Source organism: Coenobita brevimanus, chromosome 50, assembly GCF_032717465.1.
Source record: "Coenobita brevimanus isolate Jiangsu-jjx chromosome 50, ASM3271746v2, whole genome shotgun sequence".
In the NCBI taxonomy this organism is placed as follows: Eukaryota; Metazoa; Arthropoda; class Malacostraca; order Decapoda; family Coenobitidae; genus Coenobita; species Coenobita brevimanus.
Genome location: NC_137003.1, coordinates 54,950,950 through 54,977,100, shown reverse-complemented (window position 1 = coordinate 54,977,100; position 26,151 = coordinate 54,950,950). Strand labels below are relative to the sequence as shown.

General features: G+C 46.0%; 1 protein-coding gene across 8 annotated transcripts in view; it reads left to right on the top strand.

The window, feature by feature from the left end:
* para (sodium voltage-gated channel paralytic) overlaps positions 1–26,151 on the top strand; it is a 234,681-nt gene that overhangs the window by 120,088 nt on the left and 88,442 nt on the right. For all 8 annotated transcript variants that reach the window (XM_080272415.1, XM_080272413.1, XM_080272412.1 and 5 more), the window contains exon 3: positions 8,282–8,437. In XM_080272415.1, coding sequence (XP_080128541.1) covers positions 8,282–8,437 — 156 coding nt within the window. The remainder of the gene's footprint in view (positions 1–8,281; positions 8,438–26,151) is intronic.

The window sequence follows — 26,151 nt, the reverse complement described above, 5'->3', positions numbered from 1 at the left end:
CCTACTATGACCTGCTCTTGTCTACAATTACCTGTTCTTCCTTACCATCACCAGCTCGTACTTTACATACTATGACCTGCTCTCACCTACCATGACCTACACTCACCTACCATGACCTGCTGTCATCTACTATGACCAGCTCTCTCCTATTTTTACCTGCTCTCACCTGCCATGACCGTCCATGGCCTGCTGTAGCCCGTTGTGGCATACTGACACCTGTTTTGACCTACTGCCTACTGTGACCTTTTGTGACCTAGCATAACGTGTTGTTACGACCTGCTGTGACACTGTGCCATATTCGTACCTCTTATACCTAATATGACCTACTGTTACTGTGACCTAGTTTTACTTTACATGACCTAGTGTACGTACTGTGACCAGCCAGTGACCCAAGCGCACCCTGGTGTTTCGAAGTTTGACCTACTGTGACCTTTTTTGATCAGGTAATAATGTCTTGACCTTGTGTGACGATGTGACGATATGTGCGGATGTGATGATGTGACCTAGTGTGAAGATTTGAGAATGTGACAGTGTGACAGTATGACCTTCCATGAGTGACCTAGTGTGTCGATGTGGCCTGGTGTGATGGTGTGACTATGTGCAGCGACGTGACCTAATGTGAATATGTGACCTAGTGTGACGAATTGGCCTACTGTGCATATGCGACCTAGTGTGACGATGTAACCTAATGTGACCTTGTGTGACCTAGTGTGACGATGTAGCCTAATGAGATAATGTAAACTACTGACGATGTAATTTGATACGACTTAATGACCAAGTGTGATGACCTGATGTGACATGTGACATAGAAATACGGTGTAGCGTAATGTGTCTGTGACCTTGTATGACCTAGTGTGACGATGTAGCCTAGTGTGATAATGTGACCTTGTATGACCTAGTGTGACGATGTACTCTAGTGTGATAATGTGACCTTGTATGACCTAGTGTGACTGTAGCCTAGTGTGATAATATGACCTTGTATTACCTAGTGTGACGATGTAGCCTGATATGACGATGACCTTGTATGACCTAGTGTGACGATGTAGCCTAGTGTGATAATGTGACCTTGTATGACCTAGTGTGATAATGTGACCTTGTATGATCTAGTGTGACGATGTAGCCTGATATGACGATGACCTTGTATGACCTAGTGTGACGATGTGACCGTACGTGACCTAGTGTGACGATGACAGTGTGACCTAATGTGAGGCAGTGTGAGGTTGTGGTGTTTAGTAAGTGAGTCAGGTGATGCAGGCTACACACACACACACACACACACACACACACACACACACACACACACACACACACACACACACACACACACACACACACACACACTCCTGCCCTGGTGGCTGGTAGGGCAAGTCTCTGGTCCGCCCTGCACCAGACAGAAATAGAGTATTGATCTCTCTCTCTCTCTCTCTCTCTCTCTCTCTCTCTCTCGTACACAGCTCACAGAAGGTCCACTCTCTCATTTCAACGGTAACTCAATATTCTTTCCCGATTGTCCCTCTCTCTCTTTCTCACTTTCTCACGTCGCGATGATTGAACGAAATATTTCAAAATTAATTGGGCCTATTATGAAGCACGATTTGCTTCATTTTGCAGAGGAAGCGGGAAAATTTTCTTGAAACAACTGCGCATCACGTTTCTTTTCCTTTTTATTCTTGCAGAGGATCGTGGAAAGAAAATGTACAGTGGCGCGTCGCTTTTCTTTTTAGGGGGAGCTTTTTTGTGTGTGTTTTTTTTACGTGTGTGTGTGTGTGTGTTTGATTGTGTGTGTGTGTGTGTGCGTGTGTGTTTTATTGTCTTGTTGTTCTTGTAGTTTGTAGCTGTGGTTCCCAGTTCTCTTCTTGTTTCTATATTTTCACCATTTTTATTATTATTCCTCCTTCTCATCTCATTCTTTGTTTTACTCCCCCCTCCCACTGTCCCTCAACCCCCCACCTCCCACCTCTCCTATTTTCCGGAACCCCAGAGAGGCAAGAAAGGGGGAAGAGGAGGAGGAAGTGGAGGAGGAGGTGGCGATGGGGGTACCGACGAGGTATTATGGCATTTACAATATTTTTACTCCTGCTCTTGTTACTCTACTGCCACACCTCGGTCCTGTGACTCTCTCGAGGCCTCCACAGCTGCGTCAGGACCTCGGCTGTGATGTCAGGGGGGACGGGGGGGCCGGTGGGGGCTTGATCCCTCTTCAGTATGGTGACGTCTTGTGAAATTTATCCTTGACACTGTTTTGCTGAGTTATGGAGGGCCTTCAGGATGTGAGGAGTTAATGAAGGCTAAAGCAAACCCCTCTAATTTGAAGAATCCAGAATGAAATTGATGTCGTCCGAAGATGCCAAGAATAAATGGAAAACACGTCGCCGGATTGAAGGGCTAAAAAGGGGGGAAAATAAGGGGCGTATGGGTCAGTTGGAGTTGGTTAAGGCTCCGTGAGATGACCCCCCTGGTTTCTTCCCTTCATTCCGGTGATGTGTTTTGTATTTTACTGCCTCCTGATGGTTTTATTCAGTATAGGAGAGACCTTTCGAATTGGGGGGTTATATTTGTCTTTCACTGACCCCTACGAAATGGTTTCCCAAAATATGAATAAGATTTTTTTGGAGACAGCAAGAATATACCAATAGAATACGTCACCAGACTGAAGGGGTTAATTGTAAGTACTGTTCTGCACGAGTCTCCACCTGGCCTCCCCCACCCCAACACCCACCCACCCCCACACTATCACCAGTCCAGATACACTGCTGGTGACCCTCAATTATACCCCACCCCCCACACCACCACCCACCAACACCCCCCCGCCTCATGATACCACCTTCCTGCCTTATACCACCAAGCCTTACAATACCACCCTGGCCTCTTTCGCCTTCAGTCTTCCCTTCCCTGCCAGCGTTACGAAAGCTTAACTTCATTTCCCTCTCACACCATCCCTGCCACACACACCCTCTCATGCCAGTATAACTCTTGCTTACTCCGTTCCATTTTAACACTGTCTCCTGCCTACCGCTCCATTCATCGTTTTTTTTCTGCTGTGCATCTGCCTTCACACCACCATTTGTCAGTACCACCCCTTCCTCACACCACGTCTTCCTTGCATTGTCCCTGCCTGTGCCCCGCTTCACACTACCCTTGCCGCACACACTCCCTGCATCACATAAACCCTGCCTTGTACACCTACACCATATCTTAAAAACCTTATTTACTCCCTGCCTTCGTCTACTTACACACACACACACACACACACACACACACACACACACACACACACACACACACACCGCTAACATCTAGGTAGTGAAGCAGTGGTAAGGACATGTGTGTATGCAACATGACTCTGAAGGCAGATGTGTCAACCCACCACCAGCCAAATTATCTATAACTGATATTTGGTTTGTCATTAATATCATCATATATTGTATTTTGTATTATTATTGAGACTTACTGTATGATAATAATAATAATAGAACAGGCTGTCTCATTAAGTATTATATCATTTTATTACCTGTTCACCACGATGACCAGGTAGCGTAGTTTATTCCTAGTAATAATATAATAATGTAAAGTAATAATGGTAGTAAAATAATATAAAGTAATGATAGAAAGTAAAGGAATCTAAAGTAACAATAAAAGGATGTAATCTAAAGTAAAAAATGTAATATATATAAAGTAGTAGTAAGGAAAAGAAATAATGTTAAGTAATGTTATAATTCAAACTAGTAAGAAATGGATCTATTTTCTAAGACTCCTTTTGTTTGGGTCTGTGGATGCATGATACTTTTGTGGGCGACTGTACATCTGTCTGTCTGTCTGTCTGGTGTGAGGTGGGTTGTGGTAGACTGATTCATACCTCATCCTTACTAATACCACACCCTTACTCATTCTTCACCCTTACTCATGCCTTATACCTCACCCATTCATGCCTCATCCTGACTCATGCCAACCCAATCATGCTTCATCCTTACTCATACCCAAACCATTCATGCCTCATCCTTACTCATACCCAGCCCAATCATGCCTCATCCTTATACCCACCCATTCATGCCTCATCCTTACTCATACCCACCCATTCATGCCTCATCCTTACTTATACCCAACCCGGTCATGCCTCATCCTTATACCCACCCATTCATGCCTCATCCTTACTCATACCCAACTACCATTTACTTTTGTTGTTAGGTACCATTTACTCATCATATTTCACTGCCATTTACTCCTGTTATTCAGTACCATTTACTTACCATGTTATTCACCACCATATATCATACCACCCCGCGGAACTTCATCACACCACTCCTCCCCACCGCACACCACCGTACCACACCACAACACACACCTGTCACCAGCGAGCTACCGAATTTGTGGAGTCGCAGCGTCACCTTTTTTTTGCCTCCCTCTTAAAAGCAGAATTTACGAAGGCTCAAAAACCCGGTAGTAAATTAATAGAGGGATGGGAGGAGCGCTTGTGTCGCTTATAAAAACTGCCTGGGCGTACAATGGGTCCCGGCCTGTGCATTAACAACGTCATTAGCGGGTAATAATGAACCAAGACTTTTACTACACCTGCCCTTCCCTACGCGCAGCCTATCCCAAAACTTTTTATGTGTGTGTTGGCAACCTCTAGATATTTTTACTTAACTGGGGAGAGATTAAAAAAAAATAGGTGAGGTATAGGCTTCATTTACCCCGTCACTACAGGGGGTTTCCACAGATCTGAATATAATCATCTGGAGGTTATAGATCAAGAACACACGTCGCTGGATTCAGGGGATTAAGGTGAATGAAGCCGTAAGAGGGTTGCAAGAGTGAAACGAGATGAAGACTGTTTCAGGAAGAGTGAACTGGTAGTGTTTAAACTCTCTTCGGTATGGCGACCCTGTGTATTCTACTCCTGCCACGCCAACTACATTTATTCTTCTTAGAGATCACTTTGACGGAAGGAAACTAAGTGTGGTCCGAGAGAGAGAGAGTGAGAGTCAGGTTCAGGATCCAGGAATACCCAATTAGAAAGTCGATCATAGTGAACATCGATTTTAGTTTACACCTGTTATCTCCAGGCGGGTTTACTAGGTTTAGGGAGGACGCCTGGTGGTTCAGTGGGTTAAGTTGCCCAGCTGGAGTTAGCCAGTACGGGCTTGTATCCGATGGAGGGGTGGAAAATCTTGCTCACATACGGCCATACTGAAGAGTTGCCTAGACAGTTTTATTATTATTATTATTATTATTATTATTATTATTATTATTATTATTATTATTATGGCGGCAGGAGTATTAACACACTCAGGATTCCATGACACTCACAGGAAAAAAATAATGTGTCGTGAATTATAACATTGTCTGGCGTTGGCTGTAAAATGGAATACCAGAGTTGTCCCCACCATGAAAGGGTTAAAGAGTGACGCTAGAAAATCAGTCTGATATTCGAATAGAACTAGAGGAAGCATTCAGTGTTGATCCTTATAAAGCTGGAGAAAAAATCGTCTTGCACAGTGATAACCCCCCCACCCCGTCATGCACACTGAGGGGCGGGCGGGGCTGTGTGAGGGCTGCTACACCTTTAACATTCACCGCCCCCCTCCCTCATGTACGCCCCCCCCCTCCGCCCTCTCCGTAGTCCCTGCTGCTAATTGCTGGGCGGAGGGGCATAGCAGGGGAGAGAGAGACAGCAGGGGATAGTAGGAGAGAGAGAGAGAGAGAGAGCTGCGACAATCAATAAGTGTGGGGTCGGCTGGACCAGCTGGGTAAACGTCATATGCCCTGCTGTCCACGTCATCACTATCATCATCATCATCATCATCATCATCACCATAATCTCAATTTCACTGCCAACCTCATCGTCAGTCTTCTTCATCACTCTCATCACTATATAGCATTCTCTTTCATCACCAGCGTCATCATCATCATCATCATCAATTTCACTGCAGTCATCATCGTCAGTCTTCTTCATCACTCTCATCACTATATTCTCTTTCATCACCAGCTTCATCATCATCATCATCGTGCTTCCTACTATCATCATCATCATCATCTGCCATCTTCTTCACTTTCCCCTCATCATCCTCACGTATTTATCATCATCATCATCATCATCATCATCATCAAACTCTTGCCTACCTCCCCATTACATGCAGCTACCACAACTACCAGTACTACCACCTACAATCGCGTGTCCTACCACCACTACCACTATTCTTACCTTCGCTACTCCTACCTCCATTGCTACCTTTATTTCTCCAACCACATTTACCGCAGCTACCACAACTACCACTATTGCTTGTGTAAAATTTCGCACCATTCCTACCACAGCTATCACCAGTCTTGTCAGTAGTTACCCTACCACCACATCTACCACCACCACCATTTCTACCACAACTGTCAGTATTAATAGTTACCCTACCATCATAACTATCACCACTACCATTTTTGTGTCTTGTCCTACCACCACAACTACCTTTAACACCACAGCTACTACCACTTCCCTCACTCAACCTACTACCTCTATCACTACTCCAGTCCATGTTACCCTACTACAGCAACTACCGTCATTGTTGCTTCTCTACCACCACTACCACAACCACCACAACTACTGTCATGGTTGTTCCTCCACCCCTGCTACCAATACTGCTACCACAACTACCCCGACCACAGTCATTGTTTCTCTTCCACTACTAGTATATACCACAACTACTATCATTCTCTTCCATTACTACTACAACTACCCCGACCACAGTCATTGTTTCTCTTCCATTACTAGTACCACAACTACTATCATTCTCTTCCATTACTACTACCACTACTACTGGCACTTACTACTACCACTACTACTGGCACAACCACCATTAGTATTTGTTGCTCTTCCACCACTGATACCACAGCTACCATTACTACCACACCTACCAATACTACCACAAGTACCACAATGCCTAATGCTGTCCTAGGCTCCACTACTGCCACAGCTGCTACTACAACATTCATTATTTTCTAACAACCACTACTACCACAACCATCACCACTACTACCACAACCGTTGCTTCTGTAAATGTTGCGTTACGACCACAACAACTACTACTACTGCTCTACAACCACTACTGCCACAACTACCACCATCACGTTTCTTGTTATACCACACCACTACTACTACTACTACTATACTACTACTACTACTACTACTACTACTACTACTCTGCTGCCACCACCTCACCCTCAAAACTAGCCTCCTTGTAGCCTCCAGCCTCGAAGAAGACAACAGTAGCCCTGGATGGATAAGGTGTTGAGTAGCCCTGTCTCCGGGTATGGGGTAGCCCTGGAAACTATTTTGAACCCTTAGACATACCTAGCCACTCAGTTGACTAGTTAAATAGCCCTAGATTTTAGCCTAGGTAAAGTTTGGACTAGCCTGGACCTAGCCTAGACTACTGTAAGTGACCTAGGTAGCCCCAAGCATCAACGTAGCCATTAAACGATCTAGTCCTAAGTAGTTGTAACTCCTGGACGATGTAGCCTTAAGTTAGTTCTCTTAGCCAGGCCTACTTAGAGATTAACAAGTAGTGGCCTGTGTGAAGTGACGTAGGCGTGGATGCATAGGACTGTTCTAGCCTCCCTCTCCACTCATCCACTACACTTTCACAAATCCACCCCCACCTTCACACTTACACTATATCACTGTGTGTAAGTGGTGAAGGAATCATAAGTATTGGCTTTGTATGTGAGAGCTAGTGAGAGAGAATGGACAAAGCACAACCACCACACCTACCACCATAACCATCGCCGTCACAACTACTAACGTCACCACAACTGCCTTCATCACCACAACCACCACCATCACTATAGCATCCATCATATCCTATTACCACAATTACAGTAACAACAACAAGAACAGCAACTGTAAAGGCCTCATTATTCATCTACCACAACAATCTCACATGCAGCGTATACAGCAATCACTGTACATGTCACGACGGAGTTCATCCACCATAATAACCACCGTCATCCAGCACTATACGGACTCGTACATTAGCACCCCTCATTAACCACTACTATACTGTACATACCACACCATTCCTCATTCACCCACAGCACGATACATAGCACAACACCATCCCTCATCGTCCAGCACTATACATCACACATGTCTCATCTCCCATTACTGTACATAGCACAACACCTGTCATCATGCACCACCACAACATGCATCATCCAGCACTGTACATAGCACACCATGTCTCCTGTGTGCATACCCCTTTACTAACCTGGTGTTCGGTGGGTGCTACGGCAGGCTGTGTATAATGATGATGACGACGAGGAGGGCCCCCAGGCGGACCCCAACCTGGAGCAGGGCATGCCGCTCCCCAACAAGCTCCAGCAGATGTTCCCCGAGGAACTGGTCGGCTGCCCCATCGAGGACATTGACCCTTACTACCACAACCAGAAGGTAAGCACGCACACCAGTATAATGTGCTTATATATGTATTGGTTTATTTATAAGGTGTACAACCACATGGTATGTCATGTCCCGCGAGGAAGTGATGTCACAACGTTCACTCATTTTTTCCCCTGACATTACTTTCTTGCCTAACTATACATGCATTTTTATAATCTTCTGATCCCTTGGACGTTTATAATATAGACCCTGTAATTTTAAACATATGTACATTTATGTAGTGACGTCATATTTTGCATTTTCAACTCTACAGCGACCAGGTACGTACAATCACGCTTACCTATATAATCTGTTGACCATGTATATTGTCTGCCATGATTTATACCGCAGGCACAAGATACATACACACACAGTCACACTTGTATTGACCTTGCGTTTGTCTTTAAATATTTCATACTCTACCAGGGAGCATAATACAAAGACAAAAGTTCACCCACTGTTACACTGTTTTTACATCAGACTCCGGTCATATCCGTCACTTTCCTCCTTGGCACATCGTATAAGACGGCATCATCCGTAGGCACCGAACCATACCAAGCCTCTCTCAGCTGAGGATTATTAGCCACCACTGGAAAATGAAAAGTAGCGGAAGCGATAGATTGAGCGAACTTATGGCCAGACGCATACAGTTACCTTGGTCCTGTATTTTTTCATGATCGTATATATCACTACTTACATTGCCTCTGTATATTTTTTGTATCTTGTATTGCCCTGAGGGTTCTGTTTGTTTTTAAATACCACGATGCCTACTTATATTACTTAAATCCAAGGGGTGGTTGGGGTTCATTGGTTACTTTATGGTACTCAGGGATGGGCAACTGGTCATTCTTCCCTTAAACGTCTGGACTGCCTAGCTTAGCCCCCGGCCCCTACCCTCCTGATGGGGCATTGAAGGTGTAACGCTGTAAAAGAAAAAAAATCATTGTTTCCTTGCATCTTTTGACAGTTAAGCATTTACACCCACGAGGGAGATAACGCGAGCCGGGATAATGTTTTGCCCAGTGTGTGTGTGTGTGTGTGTGTGTGTGTTAAAGGATTAAGGTCAGCCAAGGGGATATCATGTTTTCGAGAAGGTTAAAGTTCAAGGTCACGAGGCGAGGGCAGCTTGAACATTGATCCTGTATAGACCAGACTTGGTGTGGTGGTTCAGAGAAAGAATGTCAAATGAGAAAACTAACCAAAGTCGGCCCATTTGACTGGACCACACACTCATTCACTAACCATTCAAGCCCCCGGAATCCTGGTGTGAAGCCTGTGGAAATACTTAATCTTACCAATGACCTCCTGCGTCGTGGAGTGGCACCTGTCTTCCCCGTGTTGGCATCTGGTTGTATGGGTATTAGAACGCTTCAGTCCGTGGTGGTGTATTCTTGCCGCTTCCAGATGATTTCATTCAGCTGAAGACATTTATTAACGCCACATCAAACCCCCGAAACAGACTATCGCAAGCTGAGGAAAATCGTTCAGAAATGGCTTTCCATCCTCTCCACATGGCCGAACCACCTCAGAGTATTTCTCATAACGCTTTCTATCACATCCACATTGAAACCAAAACGCTCCTTCACTTCCTCATTTGTCAGTCTGCCAGGATCACACGAGGATTTTTTTTTTTTTTTCACTAAACATTTTGCTTGGTAATTTAGCCAGAAAAGGAAACTCTGCCATTAAGGTCACGCGAGTGGTTATGTTGGTGTCTTCCTGCGGGAAAAACCAAGGGTCGCCGCCATGCCAGTATAAACACGTGATTCATCTTAACAGCAAGAGTGAAGCTAATGTTATGCCTGCAATATTAAAATCAAAAGCTATGTCTTCAGTAGTGTACACCGCTGTAGTGTTGGCTGGACTGGCGTTTATGGCTGAATATAAACCAACAGTAATGAGAGTGGAGATCTCGCCCTCCTCACATGTGTTGCGCATTCATTATCAAGCACGAGAGGTGTGAGCATAAAAGCATGAATTTACAAACCCAACGCTCCTCCATACCACGTATCAGTATGCTGGGTATTTTTAGCTTAACAGGGCAACCAACCTGAAAACTTTGCCTTCCCATCCAATGGAATTTTAAGTATACCGATATGAAAGAGAATTCCGTCGTAACGAACGAATGGTTTGTGAAGGGAATAATTTTAAGAATGCGGCCGATTTCCCAGAACAGAAAAAAATCGTCTGAAGGCAGCAGAAACAAAATTTTAACAAAGCGTCTTGGTAGTGAAAGGGTTAATGCGGCATAGAAATACGGGGTGATTCACTACTCGGAGGCCTCAGAAGAATTTGAATATTTTCGTTATCAGTGAGCCGATTAATATGAAATGTGGTACTGACTTCCAGCACTTCATTTCAGTTTATCTACAGTTACACCAAGTTTTGAAACGGGTCTCCTTCAGCATTTAAACACAGTTAAACCCGATGATCCACACTAGCGAATCTTTGGTGTAACTTATTCACTGAGGGAGAGTTAAATTCTCCCTCTATTCCACACCATTATTATTATTATTATTATTTTTTTTTTTTGCTTCTTTCTCTCAGACCTTCGTTTTCTTTTTTCATCATTATTCATCATTCATCCAAGTCTTCCATATTCCCGGTCTCCGTTTTCTACCAGTTATTCACCATTCATTTTCCTTACCTTCTGCCTTTATCCATTCTTTCATCGACTGATTTTTTTTTTTTTAACGTTTTCATTTCTTTCCCGCCTTTATTCAATTTTCCCACAGGTATTCCCTTCTTCCCTCCTTTTTTCCCCGCGGTATCCATCCTTTCAGTCCCTTACTCTTTCCCTCAGAAGAGAATTAGGGAATGAGAAGCAGAATCTTCGAAAAAAAAAAAAGGGGGGGGGGCGAAAAAACTGATAGTCCCTGGAAGAAGTCATGAGTGTAGTCTCCCTGGCCAGGCGTACCAACCGCTCTCTCAAACCACACCCTCTCTCTCTCTTTCTGTTTCTCTCCTCCCTTTCTATCCACCTCATTCCCTTTCGGACTTTGTGGATTTGGAAATAGGAAGGTGTAGTAAGTTGCTTTTAATTTGTAGGTGTTGAGGTGGGAGAGGGGTGGAGGGGAAAGGGTGGAGGGAGAGGTTAGTAGCCCTGTTACTTACATTATTCAGTCCAAAAACCTGTGGAAAGTTAGTTAAAGATATTGTGTTTTCTTAGCACATGTGTTGAGATTTGAGAGTGGCGAAGGGCGGAGTAAATAGGGTGGAGGGGAGAGGGTGGAGTGACAGGTTGGCAGCCCTGTTCCCTGCCCTACTCCACCCACAGACCTGTGGAAGTGGCAGAGGGATGCTGTGGGACGCTTTTGTGAGAGCAGATGGTGAAGTGTGAGAGTGGAGAGGTGTGGAGTGTGATGGAGTGGGCGATGCGGGTGGAGTGGGTGGTTGGCGGCCCTGTAGGTGGGAACAAAGGGCGGTGTAGTGGGGTAAGAATGATGTGTTGATACTCGAGCGTTCAATAGTGCTCTTGAGGACCATCGCCCGCTGGGAGAGGCACAACTGCTGGGGGGGTGATGGGGGGCGTGAGTGCTTAACCCCCTCTCTCCCCGCCACCTTTATAACCCAGTTTCTTCCTTACATTCTCTCTCTCTCTCTCTCTCTCTCTCTCTCTCTCTCTCATTATCTTAAATACACATTTACCTCCTACACCCCCACTTTGCCAGGTGTTCGTCCGTCTTTTAGCCGTCCGGCCCTTTCTTACGCCCACCCTCACCTTCGCTCACCACAGATGTCACTCTTTCACTTCGCTGTTTATATATATATATATATATATATATATATATATATATATATTTATATATATATATATATATATATATATATAAACACACACACACACACACACACACACACACACACACACACACACCATCTCTCACCCCCATCCTCCCTCTTCTTTCGCCCTCACTCTCCCTTCCCCCTCCCATCCCCTCCTTCCATCCCTCACCCTCACCTTCTCATTCCCCACCCCATCCTCCCTTATCCCTCTCCCTCACCCTCTCACTCCCACCCCCTTTCTCCCATCCCCCAACGATCCCCACCCTCCCATCCCTCATCCCCATCCTCCCTCATCCTTCACCCTCACCCTTCCATCCCCCACCCCCAGCCTCCCGTCTACTCCAGACGACAGAGGAGTCGCCTGATTTTGCATGAAAGAATACAGCTTTAGTCACCAACTTTGGTGGACTTATACAGTAGATCTTGATGACCTTAGGTGACATGGAGATCAGTGACCATGACCTCAGGTCCCTTTATAGCTCTGCTTCTAGTAGGCAGTGGCTGTGAGAAATTTTTCTTTATCAGAATTGTCCTTCGATAATTTTGCGGCGTTCTGGTTATTGAGTAGTAGTAGTATTGTTATGATTATTATTATTATACGCTCATGTTTTATTGGCGATTTGTTTGTGTGCCACCCCTTACGGGATGGAGGCGTCTGGCAATAGAGAGATAGATTGTTATTACTGTAATAGTAGTAGCAGTAATAGTATTATAATCCAGTTCAATCCAGGAACTTTCATATTGTTTAGTGTTGTTACCTCCAGACGATTTTTATTCAGCTTTGGAGAGACCATTTGTCGTGGCGGGTTTAGGAACAGCCTCCATTAACCCCTACCGAGCCTCCTGTTACTCCCCATGCAGAGTATAATCCTGTGAATATATCCGTCTTTTAGCAGCTTATTTCCCGTAGCTCAGTGGCAGAAAAAGTGCTGCGGCTCTGCTTCCCTTCCATGACACTGTTTCGCGACGAGCATCATACAGTAGGTTAGCGCAAGTCTCATAGTACAGTACAGAATTCAAGATGGAGAAATGAGTTTTAGGCCAGGTTAGAGTAAAAGGAGTGTAGCGTATAGTACTTGATCGGATTGTCGGGAGCTAAGACATAGGGTGAGAAAGTGTAAGCAAGCAATTATGGATCACGTGTCATTGTTAGATGGTATTAGCCTGCATCCCACATTACTGATAGCAACGATACAGGTCACACACACACACACACACACACACACACACACACACACACACACACACACACACACACACACACACACACACACACACACACACACACACACACACACACACACGTATCGAGTTACACATAACCACTTAGCAGTCGAGGCGTGGCAGTGTCCCAGTTCCGCCTAACTCACTGAATAATTTTGTTAGTTAAAATCCTCCCTATAACAAACAGCCCCAAAAGGAACAACAGGATCGGTGCTGTTTGCTGTCCATAGTACTAACAATGAGGCCTCAGTGACTCGCCCTCCGCGAAATAAAATCTGGTGTTGATTTGAATAGAATGCTTTGTTGGGGTGTTGTTTCCCTAGTGCAGGGTTAGGTATTTGTATCTTCAGGCCTCAGTATAGGTTAGCGATTTGTCTGTTAGGTTTATTAGTTTAGGGTTTTTTTTTTTAGAGTAGGTATTTTTTAATGTAATGTAAAAAAATAACGAAAAAAAACAAACAATCGGTGCCAGACACAACAAACCTTGCCCGACAGCAGTTATTTTATTGCTGTTAAATACTGACTTGATTCTGCCATTTAGCGTCAGTGCACAATTAGTCTAAGGTAATGGTACAAATATTTTCAAGTTACCCCCTCTGAAAATCCGTGATTTTGCGTTTGACCTTTCAGTGTCACTCAAGGTCAAAGGTCATGCCGCCAGATGAAAGCCCATATAAGACTCATATATCTTGGTAGTGGTAAATATCTCTTATCTTCAACGAGTTTCGAGTTATAGTCCCCTGAATATCCGTGACCTTGAGTTTGACCTTTCAGTTTCACTTATGGTCAAAGGTCAGGGTACCAGTTAAAAACCAATGTGGGTTTTCTTATATGTTGATGATAGTAAATATCTCTATCTTCAACCAGTTTCGCGTTATAGCCCCCTGCATATCTGTGACCTTGAGTTTGACCTTTCTGGGTCATTCAGGGTCAAAGTTCTTGATGCCAAATGAAAGCCCATGTTACGAGTTCCTGTATGTTCCTAATAGTAAGTATCTCATCTTCATCCGTTTTCAAGTTACAGCCTCTGAAAATCCCTGACTTTGATTTTGACTTTTCAGGGTCACTCGATTACCTCCAAAATTTACTGTGTTTGGGGGCCAGTGTCCACATATCTTGAAAGTTTCATGTAATTTCATTCAGCCGTTTTTCCATAATGTTGCTGACAAACAGACAAACAAACAAACGACCAGAAGCAATACCTCGTCGGACTCCGTCGGGGCGTATATATGTGTGTATGAAGGTGTGTGATTATGTATAGATGCATGGATGTTTGTGTGTGTTTATATATATATATATATATATATATATATATATATATATATATATGCCTTAATGACCAGGGGCTTCGGCCCCAATGGTTGTTGGGAAAAAATATATATATAATGCTGGAGTTATGACCATGAGGTTAACCCACGACGTCGTTTTCCATTTTGGTCGTACTATCTTCAGACCATTTTATCGAGCTTTGGGAGACCTCGTGTAGTGGAGGGTAATGAAGGTTTTATCTGGCCAGTTCGAAAAGATTCTCCAGAGATAAATGTGATTATCTGGACTTAACAATAAAAAAAGAAATCCTCGGGGTGAATGGATTAAGTAGTGTGGGATTACCTACAGAGAGGCTCGTAAGTAGTGCTCTACCAGAAACTCACTGGGCGGGATATAGCGTGTTGCAGGGACGGCTGATCATGCTGGTGTGGGCGTGGGTGTGGCAGTAGGAGTAGAAAATGAATGAATAATGCTGGGTACCGATAACAGAGACTGAGCCGTCCCCATAGTACGAGAGAAATCGCCGGGAGGATTTTGAGAGACTTAGCTATTTATGAACCACGCTGTTTATATGTATGCATTTGCCGTCACGCACACAGCTGTCAGATACATAATTTACACTCATGCTGTGTTTAGCCAGACGCCTTCATTCCTTCAGGGGTGGCCACAGTCAAACCGCCTCCATGTCACCTTGTCCTCTGCTGTTAGCCTGCCCTCCCCCACGTTCATTCCCCCCTCTCTCTCATAGACCTCTCCATCCATCCCACTATCTCCTCCTGGGTCTTCCACTCCTCCCCACCTGTCCCCCCTCCATCTCACTCACATACACTCTTCTAGTCAGTCTCTCACTGATCCTAGACTTAATAGTGACATGAAGACTACGTTCGGGCCAGACCATTAAAACATTTCTTTACCCATTCACTCTCACGACGTACATGTTCCTGTTTTAGTTGACTTTATTCAGCTCAGGAAACTCTCTTGGAACTGGAAGGATTAAAGCCACCCTCGTCAACCCCTTCACTACGAGAGCTCTTTTCTTTGATGGGAAAACTTGTCTGGTGATAACACGGAAAGGAAAAAACGAAGACATGAAAAATATACGGTTTCAGAAGTGGAATTTAAGAACTGGAGTATCGTGGTTCTCTCTCTCTCTCTCTCTCTCTCTCCTGCGGTACGATATCTTACCACCTTGTCTCGTATGCGTGGTTGGTCGTCCCGGCACCGCCCTCATCCACGCTGCCGGACGTACGACCATAACCCCTTAGATTATACCCGTCTCCACAGTAAACAAAAGATCATGCTTCGAATTTCCCGCCACCCCTCCTGTATTTGAGTAGAATGGGAGAAATTGGAGAGAGAGAGAGGGAGAGGGAGCAGGGGGTGACTCATCGTTCAATGGAAAGAGGAAAGGGGGGGAAGGGAGAGGGAGGGAGAGAAATTTAGGGAGGGTGTATGGGAGAGAACTGGGTCACTGGTCTCTCTCTCTCTCTCTCTCTCTCTCTCTCTCTCTCTCCATTTTACATTATATCCACTTTTTCTCACCACCTCTTCGGTTGCATACCTTTTCCTACCCACACTTTCCTCCTTCCGTCTTCCTTCATTTTTCTTAACTCTCTCTCTCTCTCTCTCTCTCTCTCTCTCTCTCTCTCTCTCTCTCTCTCTCTTTCCATTCATTTGCCTCCCCTTGCCTCACAATCCCCTGCCTGCCATCCTTACTCCCTACCACCCCCTCCCTGCCTCACCTCTCCCTCTCCCTTCCTCACTTACCCTCCTGCCTACCTCCCTGCTACTCCCTCATTCCTACCTGCCTACCTTCCTTCATCTCTCTTATGCCTACCTCTCTGCCTCACCCTCCTGCTATCTCTCTGCCTCTCCCTACTATATGGCTCCCTGCCTGACCCTCCTGCCTACCCCCTTCTCCCTCCTGCCCACATCCCTGCCTCTCCTTTCTGCCTACCTTGCTTCCTTTCCCTCCTACCTACCTCTCTGCCTCACCCTCCTGCCTACCTCCATTCCCTTCTTGCCTCACCCTCCCTTCGCGGTCCCTTGGTGGGGGTCACTATCCCACATAGAAAGTAGGTCACCCTGTACGATGTGTGTGTGTGTGTGTGTGTGTGTGTGTGTGTGTGTGTGTGTGTGTATCCTACCACGCCCCTTCCCAGTCAGTAAAAGTTGAGTCAGTGAGTAAATATGAGTGTGGTGGTACTGGTGTGAGAGAGTGGCTGAATGTGAGGATGCGGAGGCCAGAGAGTGAGTGAGCTGGTGTGAGTGAGTTAGAGTGAGTAATTTCGTGTGAGTGAGCGAGTGGGAGCTGGAATGAGTAAGAGTGAATGCAAGGGAGCTAGAGTGAGTGAATGAATGGGTGATCTTGAGTGAATAAGAAGCTGTGGTGAATGTGTGTGTGTGTGTGTGTGTGTGTGTGTGTGTGTGTGTGTGTGTGTGTGAGTAAGCTGAGTAACCCTGGTGAATGTGTGGGATGGAGCGACTGGATGTGAATGATCTTGGGTGAGTGAGCGCATGCTGAGTGAGTGGATGTGGAAGATTGAGTGAGACGGAGTGTGACGAGGCTTTAGTGAGTGCGTGAGTAAATAGTGGGTGAGCGAGTGAGGAAGGTAGGCTGAGTGGTTGGGAGTAAACTAGAGGGAGTGAGTGCGTGTATAAGCTAGGGTGAGTAAATTAGAGTGAGTGAGTGAGTAAAGCTAGGGTGAGTGAGTGAGTAAGTTAGTAAGGGAGTGAGTAAGCTAGTGTGAGTGAGTGAATGAGTATGAGTAAGACCTGACCTTGTCCACTATTGATTTTAGACTCCTTAGCTTGCATGGGTCGTCCTCTCCCCCCCTTCCCTCCTTCCTTCCTCCCTCCCTCCTTCCTTCCATCCTTCCATCCTCCCTTCCTTCCTCCCTCACCCTACTGCACTCCTCCATCCCTGCTTTCCCTTCCATCCTTTCTTCTATTCTCTTTTTCTTTCCATCCTTCCTTCCTTCTGTCCATTCATCCATCCATCCTATCTTCCTTCCTTTCTTCCTACCTCCTTCATAACTCTTCCTCCTGTCCCCCCCCCTACCTTTTCCCCCTCCTCCGCCCAACCTATTTCCCTCCCTCTTTTCCTCCCTCCCTCCCTCTCTCCCTCCTTCTGTTTCTCATTCACATTGTCCCTCCCTCCGTTGCTTCCTCCCTTCCCCCTTCCCTTGCTCTCTATCCTCTTCCTTATTTTTCATATCAACTCTTCATCGTTACTTCCCCTCCCTGCCTTACCGCTCCCCGTCTTACCCCTCCCTGCCTCACCTCTCCCTGTCATACCCCTCCCTGCCTCACCTCTCCCTGTCTTACCACTCCCTGCCTCACCCCTCCCTGTCTTACCTCTCCCTGCCTCACCCCCTCCCTTCCTCACCCCTCCCTGTCTTACCCCTCCTTGCCTCACCCCTCCCTGCCTCACCCCTCCTGTCTTACCTCTCCCTGCCTCACCCCTCCCTGTCTCACCTTTGCCTCACCTCCTCCCTTCCCCCTCCCTCCTGCCACACCTTAATATTACTACTAATGATAAGTTATGTTACTACCTCCCAGCCACTGCACCTGATCCACTCTACCACAGTCCACCACACCACACCACACTCAACGTCTCCACACACTACCACACTCAGCCCCATTCCACCCCACACACTCCACCAACATATAATCCTTTCCACCACAATCCACCATACAACCACTCCACACCACACTCCTCCACACTTCATCACAGCTCTCTACACTCCAGCTTACGTCACCACACACTACCACACTCAGTCTCATAACACCACACCACACCCTACCACATCACAGCACTATCCACCACACCCCTTCATACCACACTACGCTCCACCACATCACTACACTATCCACCACACCCCATCATACCACACTAGACTCCACCACATCACCTCATTCCACTTCACTCCACCGCACGCTCCAAATATTCTTTCCGTCTCAGGCTTCCTCTCTCCCTCCGCCCACTCTTTACTTTGCCCCCCCCCTTTCTTCCCTCCTCCCCTCCCTCCCTCCCTTTCTCCTCCTCCCCCTCTTCTTTCCTTCCGTCTCTAAATACCTCCTACACCTCCCTTCCATCCTTCCCTCCGTCCATCCCTTCCTTCCTTCCTTCATTCCTTCCTTCCTTCCTTCCTTAGTTCCCTCCTGTGTTGTTTTACTCCCTCCTTTCCCTCCCTCCCTCCCTTCTTACTTTACCCATTCCTTCCCACCCTTCCTCCTTCCTTCCTAACTTCCTTGCCTCCCATCCTTCCCCCTCCCCGCCTCCTTCCTTACTTCGCTCCTTCCCTCCCTCCCTTTTTCTTCTTGCCTTACTTTCCTCGCTCTCTCTCACCCTCCATCCTTCCTTCCTTCCCTCCCTCAGTTTTCTTTCATTCCCATCCTTTCCTTCCTTTCTTCCTTCTCTCTCTCTCTCTCCCTGTCTTCCTCCATTCACCAACTTCAGCCTTAAACGAGAGAGAGAGAGAGAGAGAGATTTGGGACCGGTTCCAGCTTAGAGATTCGAGCCAGTGTATTCCTCCCTCTCCTCCCTCCCTCCCTCTCCCCCTTCCTCCCTCCTTCCCCTTCCTCCCTCCCTCCTTCTTCCTTCTCTTCTATCCCTCCCTCGTCTTCCGTCTTCTTCCCTCTCTTCTTCCCCCCTCCCTCCTTTCCTCCCTCCCTCGTTCCTTGCCTCCCTCCCTCCCGTACTCCCTCCCTTCTCATGTTTTATCTCTTCCTACCTCCCTTCTCCCCGCTTCTCTCTTTCCTCCTTCTCTCCCTTCATTCTTCCCTCTCTCCCTTGTTTCCTCTCTCCCTCCCTCCACTTCTCTCCCTCCTTCCCTTCCTCTTCCTTTCCATTTATAGTTCTTTCTCCATCCCTTTCCCTCCCTCCTACATATCCTCCCTCCCCTCCCCTCCCACCCGTTCATCCTCCCTCTTCTCCATCCTTTCTTCATCCCACTTTCTCCCTCTCTTCCTGTCTTTCTTTCATCCATTTCCTCTCTCTCTCTCTCTCTCTCTCTCTCTCTCTCTCTCTCTCTCTCTCCCCCAGTTGGCGGAGTTCCAAGCCAAAATAGAGAGAGAGAGAGAAAAAAAATTGTGGTAGTGTGACTCAGCTGACTGCGACGGCGATGATGGTAGATGGTAGTTTTGGGAATTGTGGTAGTTGTGGTAGGAAGGAGGAATGTTTATAGTTGTGGTAGGAAGGAGGAATGTTTATAGTTGTGGTAGGAAGGAGGAATGTTTATAGTTGTGGTAGGAAGGAGGAATGTTTATAGTTGTGGTAGGAAGGAGGAATGTTTATAGTTGTGGTAGGAAGGAGGAATGTTTATAGTTGTGGTAGGAAGGAGGAATGTTTATAGTTGTGGTAGGAAGGAGGAGTGTTTATAGTTGTGGTAGGAAGGAGGAATGTTTATAGTTGTGGTAGGAAGGAGGAATGTTTATAGTTGTGGTAGGAAGGAGGAATGTTTATAGTTGTGGTAGGAAGGAGGAGTGTTTATAGTTGTGGTAGGAAGGAGGAGTGTTTATAGTTGTGGTAGGAAGGAGGAATGTTTATAGTTGTGGTAGGAAGGAGGAATGTTTATAGTTGTGGTAGGAAGGAGGAATGTTTATAGTTGTGGTAGGAAGGAGGAATGTTTATAGTTGTGGTAGGAAGGAGGAATGTTTATAGTTGTGGTAGGAAGGAGGATGTTTATAGTTGTGGTAGGAAGGAGGAATGTTTATAGTTGTGGTAGGAAGGAGGAATGTTTATAGTTGTGGTAGGAAGGAGGAATGTTTATAGTTGTGGTAGGAAGGAGGAATGTTTATAGTTGTGGTAGGAAGGAGGAATGTTTATAGTTGTGGTAGGAAGGAGGAGTGTTTATAGTTGTGGTAGGAAGGAGGAATGTTTATAGTTGTGGTAGGAAGGAGGAATGTTTATAGTTGTGGTAGGAAGGAGGAATGTTTATAGTTGTGGTAGGAAGGAGGAGTGTTTATAGTTGTGGTAGGAAGGAGGAGTGTTTATAGTTGTGGTAGGAAGGAGGAATGTTTATAGTTGTGGTAGGAAGGAGGAATGTTTATAGTTGTGGTAGGAAGGAGGAATGTTTATAGTTGTGGTAGGAAGGAGGAATGTTTATAGTTGTGGTAGGAAGGAGGAATGTTTATAGTTGTGGTAGGAAGGAGGATGTTTATAGTTGTGGTAGGAAGGAAGAATGTTTATAGTTGTGGTAGGAAGGAGGAATGTTTTTAGTTGTGGTAGGAAGGAGGAATGTTTATGGTTGTGGTAGGAAGGAGGAATGTATATAGTTGTGGTAGTGTTTTAAGGACCGAGTTACGGATATGGTGGTAGTTATGTTTATTGTGCCTGCTGTGGTGGTAGGGACGATGGTAGTTGTGGTAGTGTTAGTAGTTGATGGTGGTAGTTGTGGTAGTGTGATAGTGATGGTTACCTAGATGAATGTAGTTGTGGTGGATGAGATGTAACAGCGGTCCTTTGCAACTTATTTTAGGTAGCTCAGTGGCAGAAAAAGACAACACTACTTTTGTTCATAATTTTCAGAGCACTTCTTCATGACTAGCACCGTAATATAAACCTAAGATGATGTTTCTCTCGTCACCAAGATTTGTTTTTGTGCGACGGAAGCCATTACAGGTGTACCGCGGGGCGTAGTTTTGAAATGAGGATGGCATTTCCCGTAGAGTTAGGGTCGTTCTACCTGGCCTAGATTTTCGTCTCTTGCTGCTGCTTTCACCCAGCTCAGTGACGGAGGAAGACAGTGCTGCGGCTCTACATCGTGGCCGTAGCACTCCTTCGTGGCCAGCGTTATGTTCTGGTGTTAGGCTGCTGCTAGTACTCTCCATTCCAGGTGGAGAGATGGCAGCTTTAGGCTAAGCTGCCGTATGAAAGTACTGTGCGTTTTTATCAGGTGTGCGAGGGTGCAGGTGGCTGTGTTGAGGGAAGTACCTGGAACCGTATTGATTACTTGGTGATTGATGGCCTACCGATTGATGGCTTGTCTGGTGCATGGGTAGATAGTGGTAGTACTAGTAGTATTGGTGGAGGGATGGTTGTGGTTGTAGTGGTAGGTGCACTGATAACTACATTGAGAGAGAGAGAGCGTTTAGGTTTCCCTGTCTCATGTCGCCACGATTTTAAACCCTTAAGAGGAATTATTATTATTATTATTATTATTATTATTATTATTGCTGTTGTTATTATTATTATTATTATTATTATTATTGTTATTATTGCTGTTATTATTATTATTATTATTATTATTATTATTATTGCTATTATTATTATTATTATTATTATTATTATTATTTTGCTACCACCAATAACGTTACCCAGCTTAGGAGGGCTACATTTACACAGTACATGTAGAATATAAGCCTTCACATGCCCCTTAAGTACAAGAGGTCTCGCTCTGACTGAATGAAATCGACTGGAGGCAGCAAGAATATGATGAAAAATACGAAAAAATAAGAAAAATTCGTGTGAAGGTAGGAGGGTGGACTCTTCCCTGCTCGACACTGCATTACCCTCATGTCGAAGAATTAGAGTCGACAACCGCAGGGAAAAATGCCTGGCTGAGTTTCGAGGCGCCTGATTGGGTACTGCCTCTGTGACGTCAGCACCCTCCTGGCTCCTGATTGGCTGAGGCGGGCATGACGTCACACCTCCTCGACCAATGGCGTCATCAGGAATCAATAACCCGGCTTTTCTTGGCAATTACGTAATTTTCCGAGTGGTGGCAGGGGTGTGGCGGGGTGAGGAGTGGACAGTGAGGTGAAATGAGGTGTGCCGGGCCCGTAATGAGGTGTGAGGTGAGTGTAGAGGTGAGGCAGGGAGGTAGAGAAGAGACAGCTGGGTATTGGATGGGGAGGGATTGGCGCGAGGTGGCTAGATCAATGGTTGGTGAATAATTGACACTCGCCCCGCCCACCCCACCACCACCACCACCACACCACCACACACCCAGCTCATGGTAGGCCTGGTAGTGGTACTCATGGTAGGCCTACATGTGGTCGCTGTGGTGGTCGTTTTGGTGGTGGTAGGTGGTTATGGTAGGTGTGGTCGTGGTGGTTGTGATAGGTCGTTATTGGTAGCTGTGGTGGTCGTTATTGGTAGCTGTGGTAGGTGGTTATGGTAGGTGTGGTCGTGGTGGTTGTGATAGGTCGTTATTGGTAGCTGTGGTAGGTGGTTATGGTAGGTGTGGTCGTGGTGGTTGTGATAGGTCGTTATTGGTAGCTGTGGTAGGTGGTTATGGTAGGTGTGGTCGTGGTGGTTGTGATAGGTCGTTATTGGTAGCTGTGGGTTGTGGTGTGGTAGGTGGTCATGGTAGCTGTGGTAGTAACTGTAATGGTGGCAGGTAGTTGTAGTAGCTTTGGTAGTCGTTGTGCTGGTGGTTGGTGGTCATGGTAGTTGTGGTAGTCGTTGTAGTGGTGGTAGTTTGGTAGGTGTGGTTGTGGTTAAAGGTTATGGTAGCAGTGGCAGTGGTGGTTGTAGTTGGTGGTCTTGGTAGCAGTGGTAGTGGTAGTTGTGGTATATTGGTAGCAGTGGTAGGGGTAGTTGTGGTAGTATTGATTGTACTGGCATTGGTATTAGTCCTAGGTGTGGCAGGGTTTGGGTGTGGTGATTGTGGTAGAAATGGTTGGGAGTAGAGCTGACTGTGGTTGTAGTGCATGTAACAAGGGCTGGTTGTTGTGGTAGTGGTTAATTGGGTGCGGTGGTGGTTGTGGTGGTGGTGGTGGTGGTAGGCCTAGTTTCTGATCGGCTTGGGTAGTATGTTGTAGATATTTGGTATCTTGATGGTAGTAGTTGTAGTAGTAGTAGTAGTAGCAGTGATAGAGGTGTTGGATGTTGGTAGTGGTAGTACTAGTAGTAGTAGTGGTGGTGGTAGTGGTAGTAGTAGTAGTAGTCGTGGTGGTGGCGGTGGAAGTCAATAGTCGTAGTTAATGTACATGTAACTGCGATAAGCTTGAATTGTGGTTGTGATAGTGGTACATTCAGTTGTTGTAGTGAGGACGTCCAGCTGTGGTTAATTTGGTTGTGGTTATAATGATTTTTGGTGGTGGTATGTGGTAATGGTAATGGTGATGGTGGTGGTGGTGGTGGTGGTGGTGATATGTGGTAATGGTAATGGTGATGGTGGTGGTGGTGGTGGTGTGTGGTAATGGTGATGGTGGTGGTGGTGGTATGTGGTAATGGTGGTGGTGGTATGTGGTAATGGTAATGGTGGTGGTGTGTGGTAATGGTGGTGGTATGTGGTAATGGTAATGGTGATGGTGGTGGTGTGTGGTAATGGTGATGGTGGTGGTGGTGGTATGTGGTAATGGTAATGGTGATGGTGGTGGTGGTATGTGGTAATGGTAATGGTGGTGGTGGTATGTGGTAATGGTAATGGTGATGGTGGTGGTGGTGGTGGTGGTGTGTGGTAATGGTAATGGTGATGGTGGTGGTGGTGGTGGTGGTGTGTGGTAATGGTGGTGGTGTGTGGTAATGGTGGTCATGATGGTGGGGGATAATGGTGATGGTGGTGGTGGTATGTGGTAATGGTGGTGGTGGCATGTGGTAATGGTGGTGGTGGTGGTGGTATGTGGTAATGGTGGTGGTGGTGGTGGTATGTGGTAATGGTGGTGGTGGTGGTGTGTGGTAATGGTGGTGGTGGTCGTGGTGGTTGGAAGTTGTGGTAGAATATTGGTAGTTGTGGTGGTGGTGGTGGTTGGAAGTTGTGGTAGAACATTGGTAGTTGTGGTAGTGTGGTTGGAAGCTGTGGTAGAATAGTGGTAGTTGTGGCAGTGGTGGTTGGAAGTTGTGGTAGAATTTTGATAGTTGTGGTAAAATATTGGTAATTGTGGTACTGGTGGTTGGAAGCTGTGGTTGATAAATTTTGTGGATTGTGTTAATATTGGTAGCTTTGATGGTGGTAGTTGTGGTTGTAGTGGTCGGTAAAGAATGTGGTTGTAGCCCTTCTGTTGGTAGTTGTGGTTGTGGTTTAAGGTAATGGTGGTAGGTCAGATATGGGTAATTGTGTGGTGGTAGTTGTGGTAGTGGCCATGTGTAGGAAACATTGAAGTAGCAGTGGTAGGAATGGTAGCAGATGAAGGTTGAGTGGTAGTTCAAATGTTGGTAATCACAATGTTGGTAGTAAATATGTTGATTGTAGGAGACGTCAGGGAATGGTTGTAGTGGTGGTAGCTGGAAGGACTATTGGTAGTTGTTGCGGTATGTGTGTGTGTGTGTGTGTGTGTGTGTGTGGTTAGTGTAGTTGAGAGGCAGTCATTGTGGTAGAAATGGTTGTTGTATGGTTGTTATGGACCTTGTAACGTTATATAGGGTAGCTGTGTGGTACTGTATGGTAGTTTTATGGTAATTGTGGTAGTTGTGTGGTATTTATGGCATTGCTGTGGTAGGTATGGTAATTGTGTATTCTTGTGTGGTATTTATGACGGTTGTAGTTGTGTTATTTGTGGTTATGGTATTGCATGGTAGTCGTGGTTGCCGTTTGATAGCTGTGTGGTATTTGTGGTAGCTGTGTAATTAGGTACTAGTGCATATTTGTGGTGTTGGTTGCAGTTGTACAGTAGCCATGGTAGTTGTACAATAAGGTTGCTGTATGGTAGTTGCGATAAGTTGCACGGTGGTTATAGTTCTGTATGGTACTTTTGGTAGCTGTATGGTGCTTGTTTATGGTAGTTATGGTACTCGTAGCAGCGTAGGAGTGCACGAAGGTGAACGGAGAGGACTGATTTAGATGTCATGTGTAGAGATTAAAAAATAACCTTCTAAACAATCACTACACTCAAGAGGCACAATGCACGTGGGCGGGACGCGTTTTAGCTGAAGAGATAATACGGTTGACAGCCAGGGTAACTGAATGACGCCCTAGAGAGACGGAGTGAGAGGACGAGGCAGATCAGGATGAGGAAATGAGATTCGGAGATTTGCTGGGACTGGATGGAACAGACCGTCAGGTGATGATGATGATCGTGATAGTAGTGATAGGAGATGTGGCGATTAGGAAAGTTTTGCATGGGAGTGTGGCGGTTTGGTGGTGTACTGTGGTGGTGTGGTGTTTGTATGGTTAGTGTGGTGTGTTAGTGTTGTGTGGTGTGGTGGTGTGTTAATGTGGTGTGGTGGCGTGGTATTGTGGTGTGGTGTGGTGGTGTGTTGTGGTGCAGGGGGCTGACCAAGAATGTGGTGTGCTCGATGTTACTATAGCGACCCACAAATACTCAGTCCTGAATCAATGTTAAGTCCAGCCCGGCCACACGCAACCTGCCCTGTCCTGCCCTGCCCTGCCCTGCCCTGCCCTGCCCATGTATCCTACCACTCTCTCCTGGCCTTCTTTTACTGTTTCTCGAGTCCAATCTTGTCCTGCCCTACCCTGCCCTTTCTTTTTCTACCTAACTGTGCGCTGTTTTTTTTTCCTCCCTGCCCTGCCGTGTCCTGCCGTGTCCTTCTCTGCCCT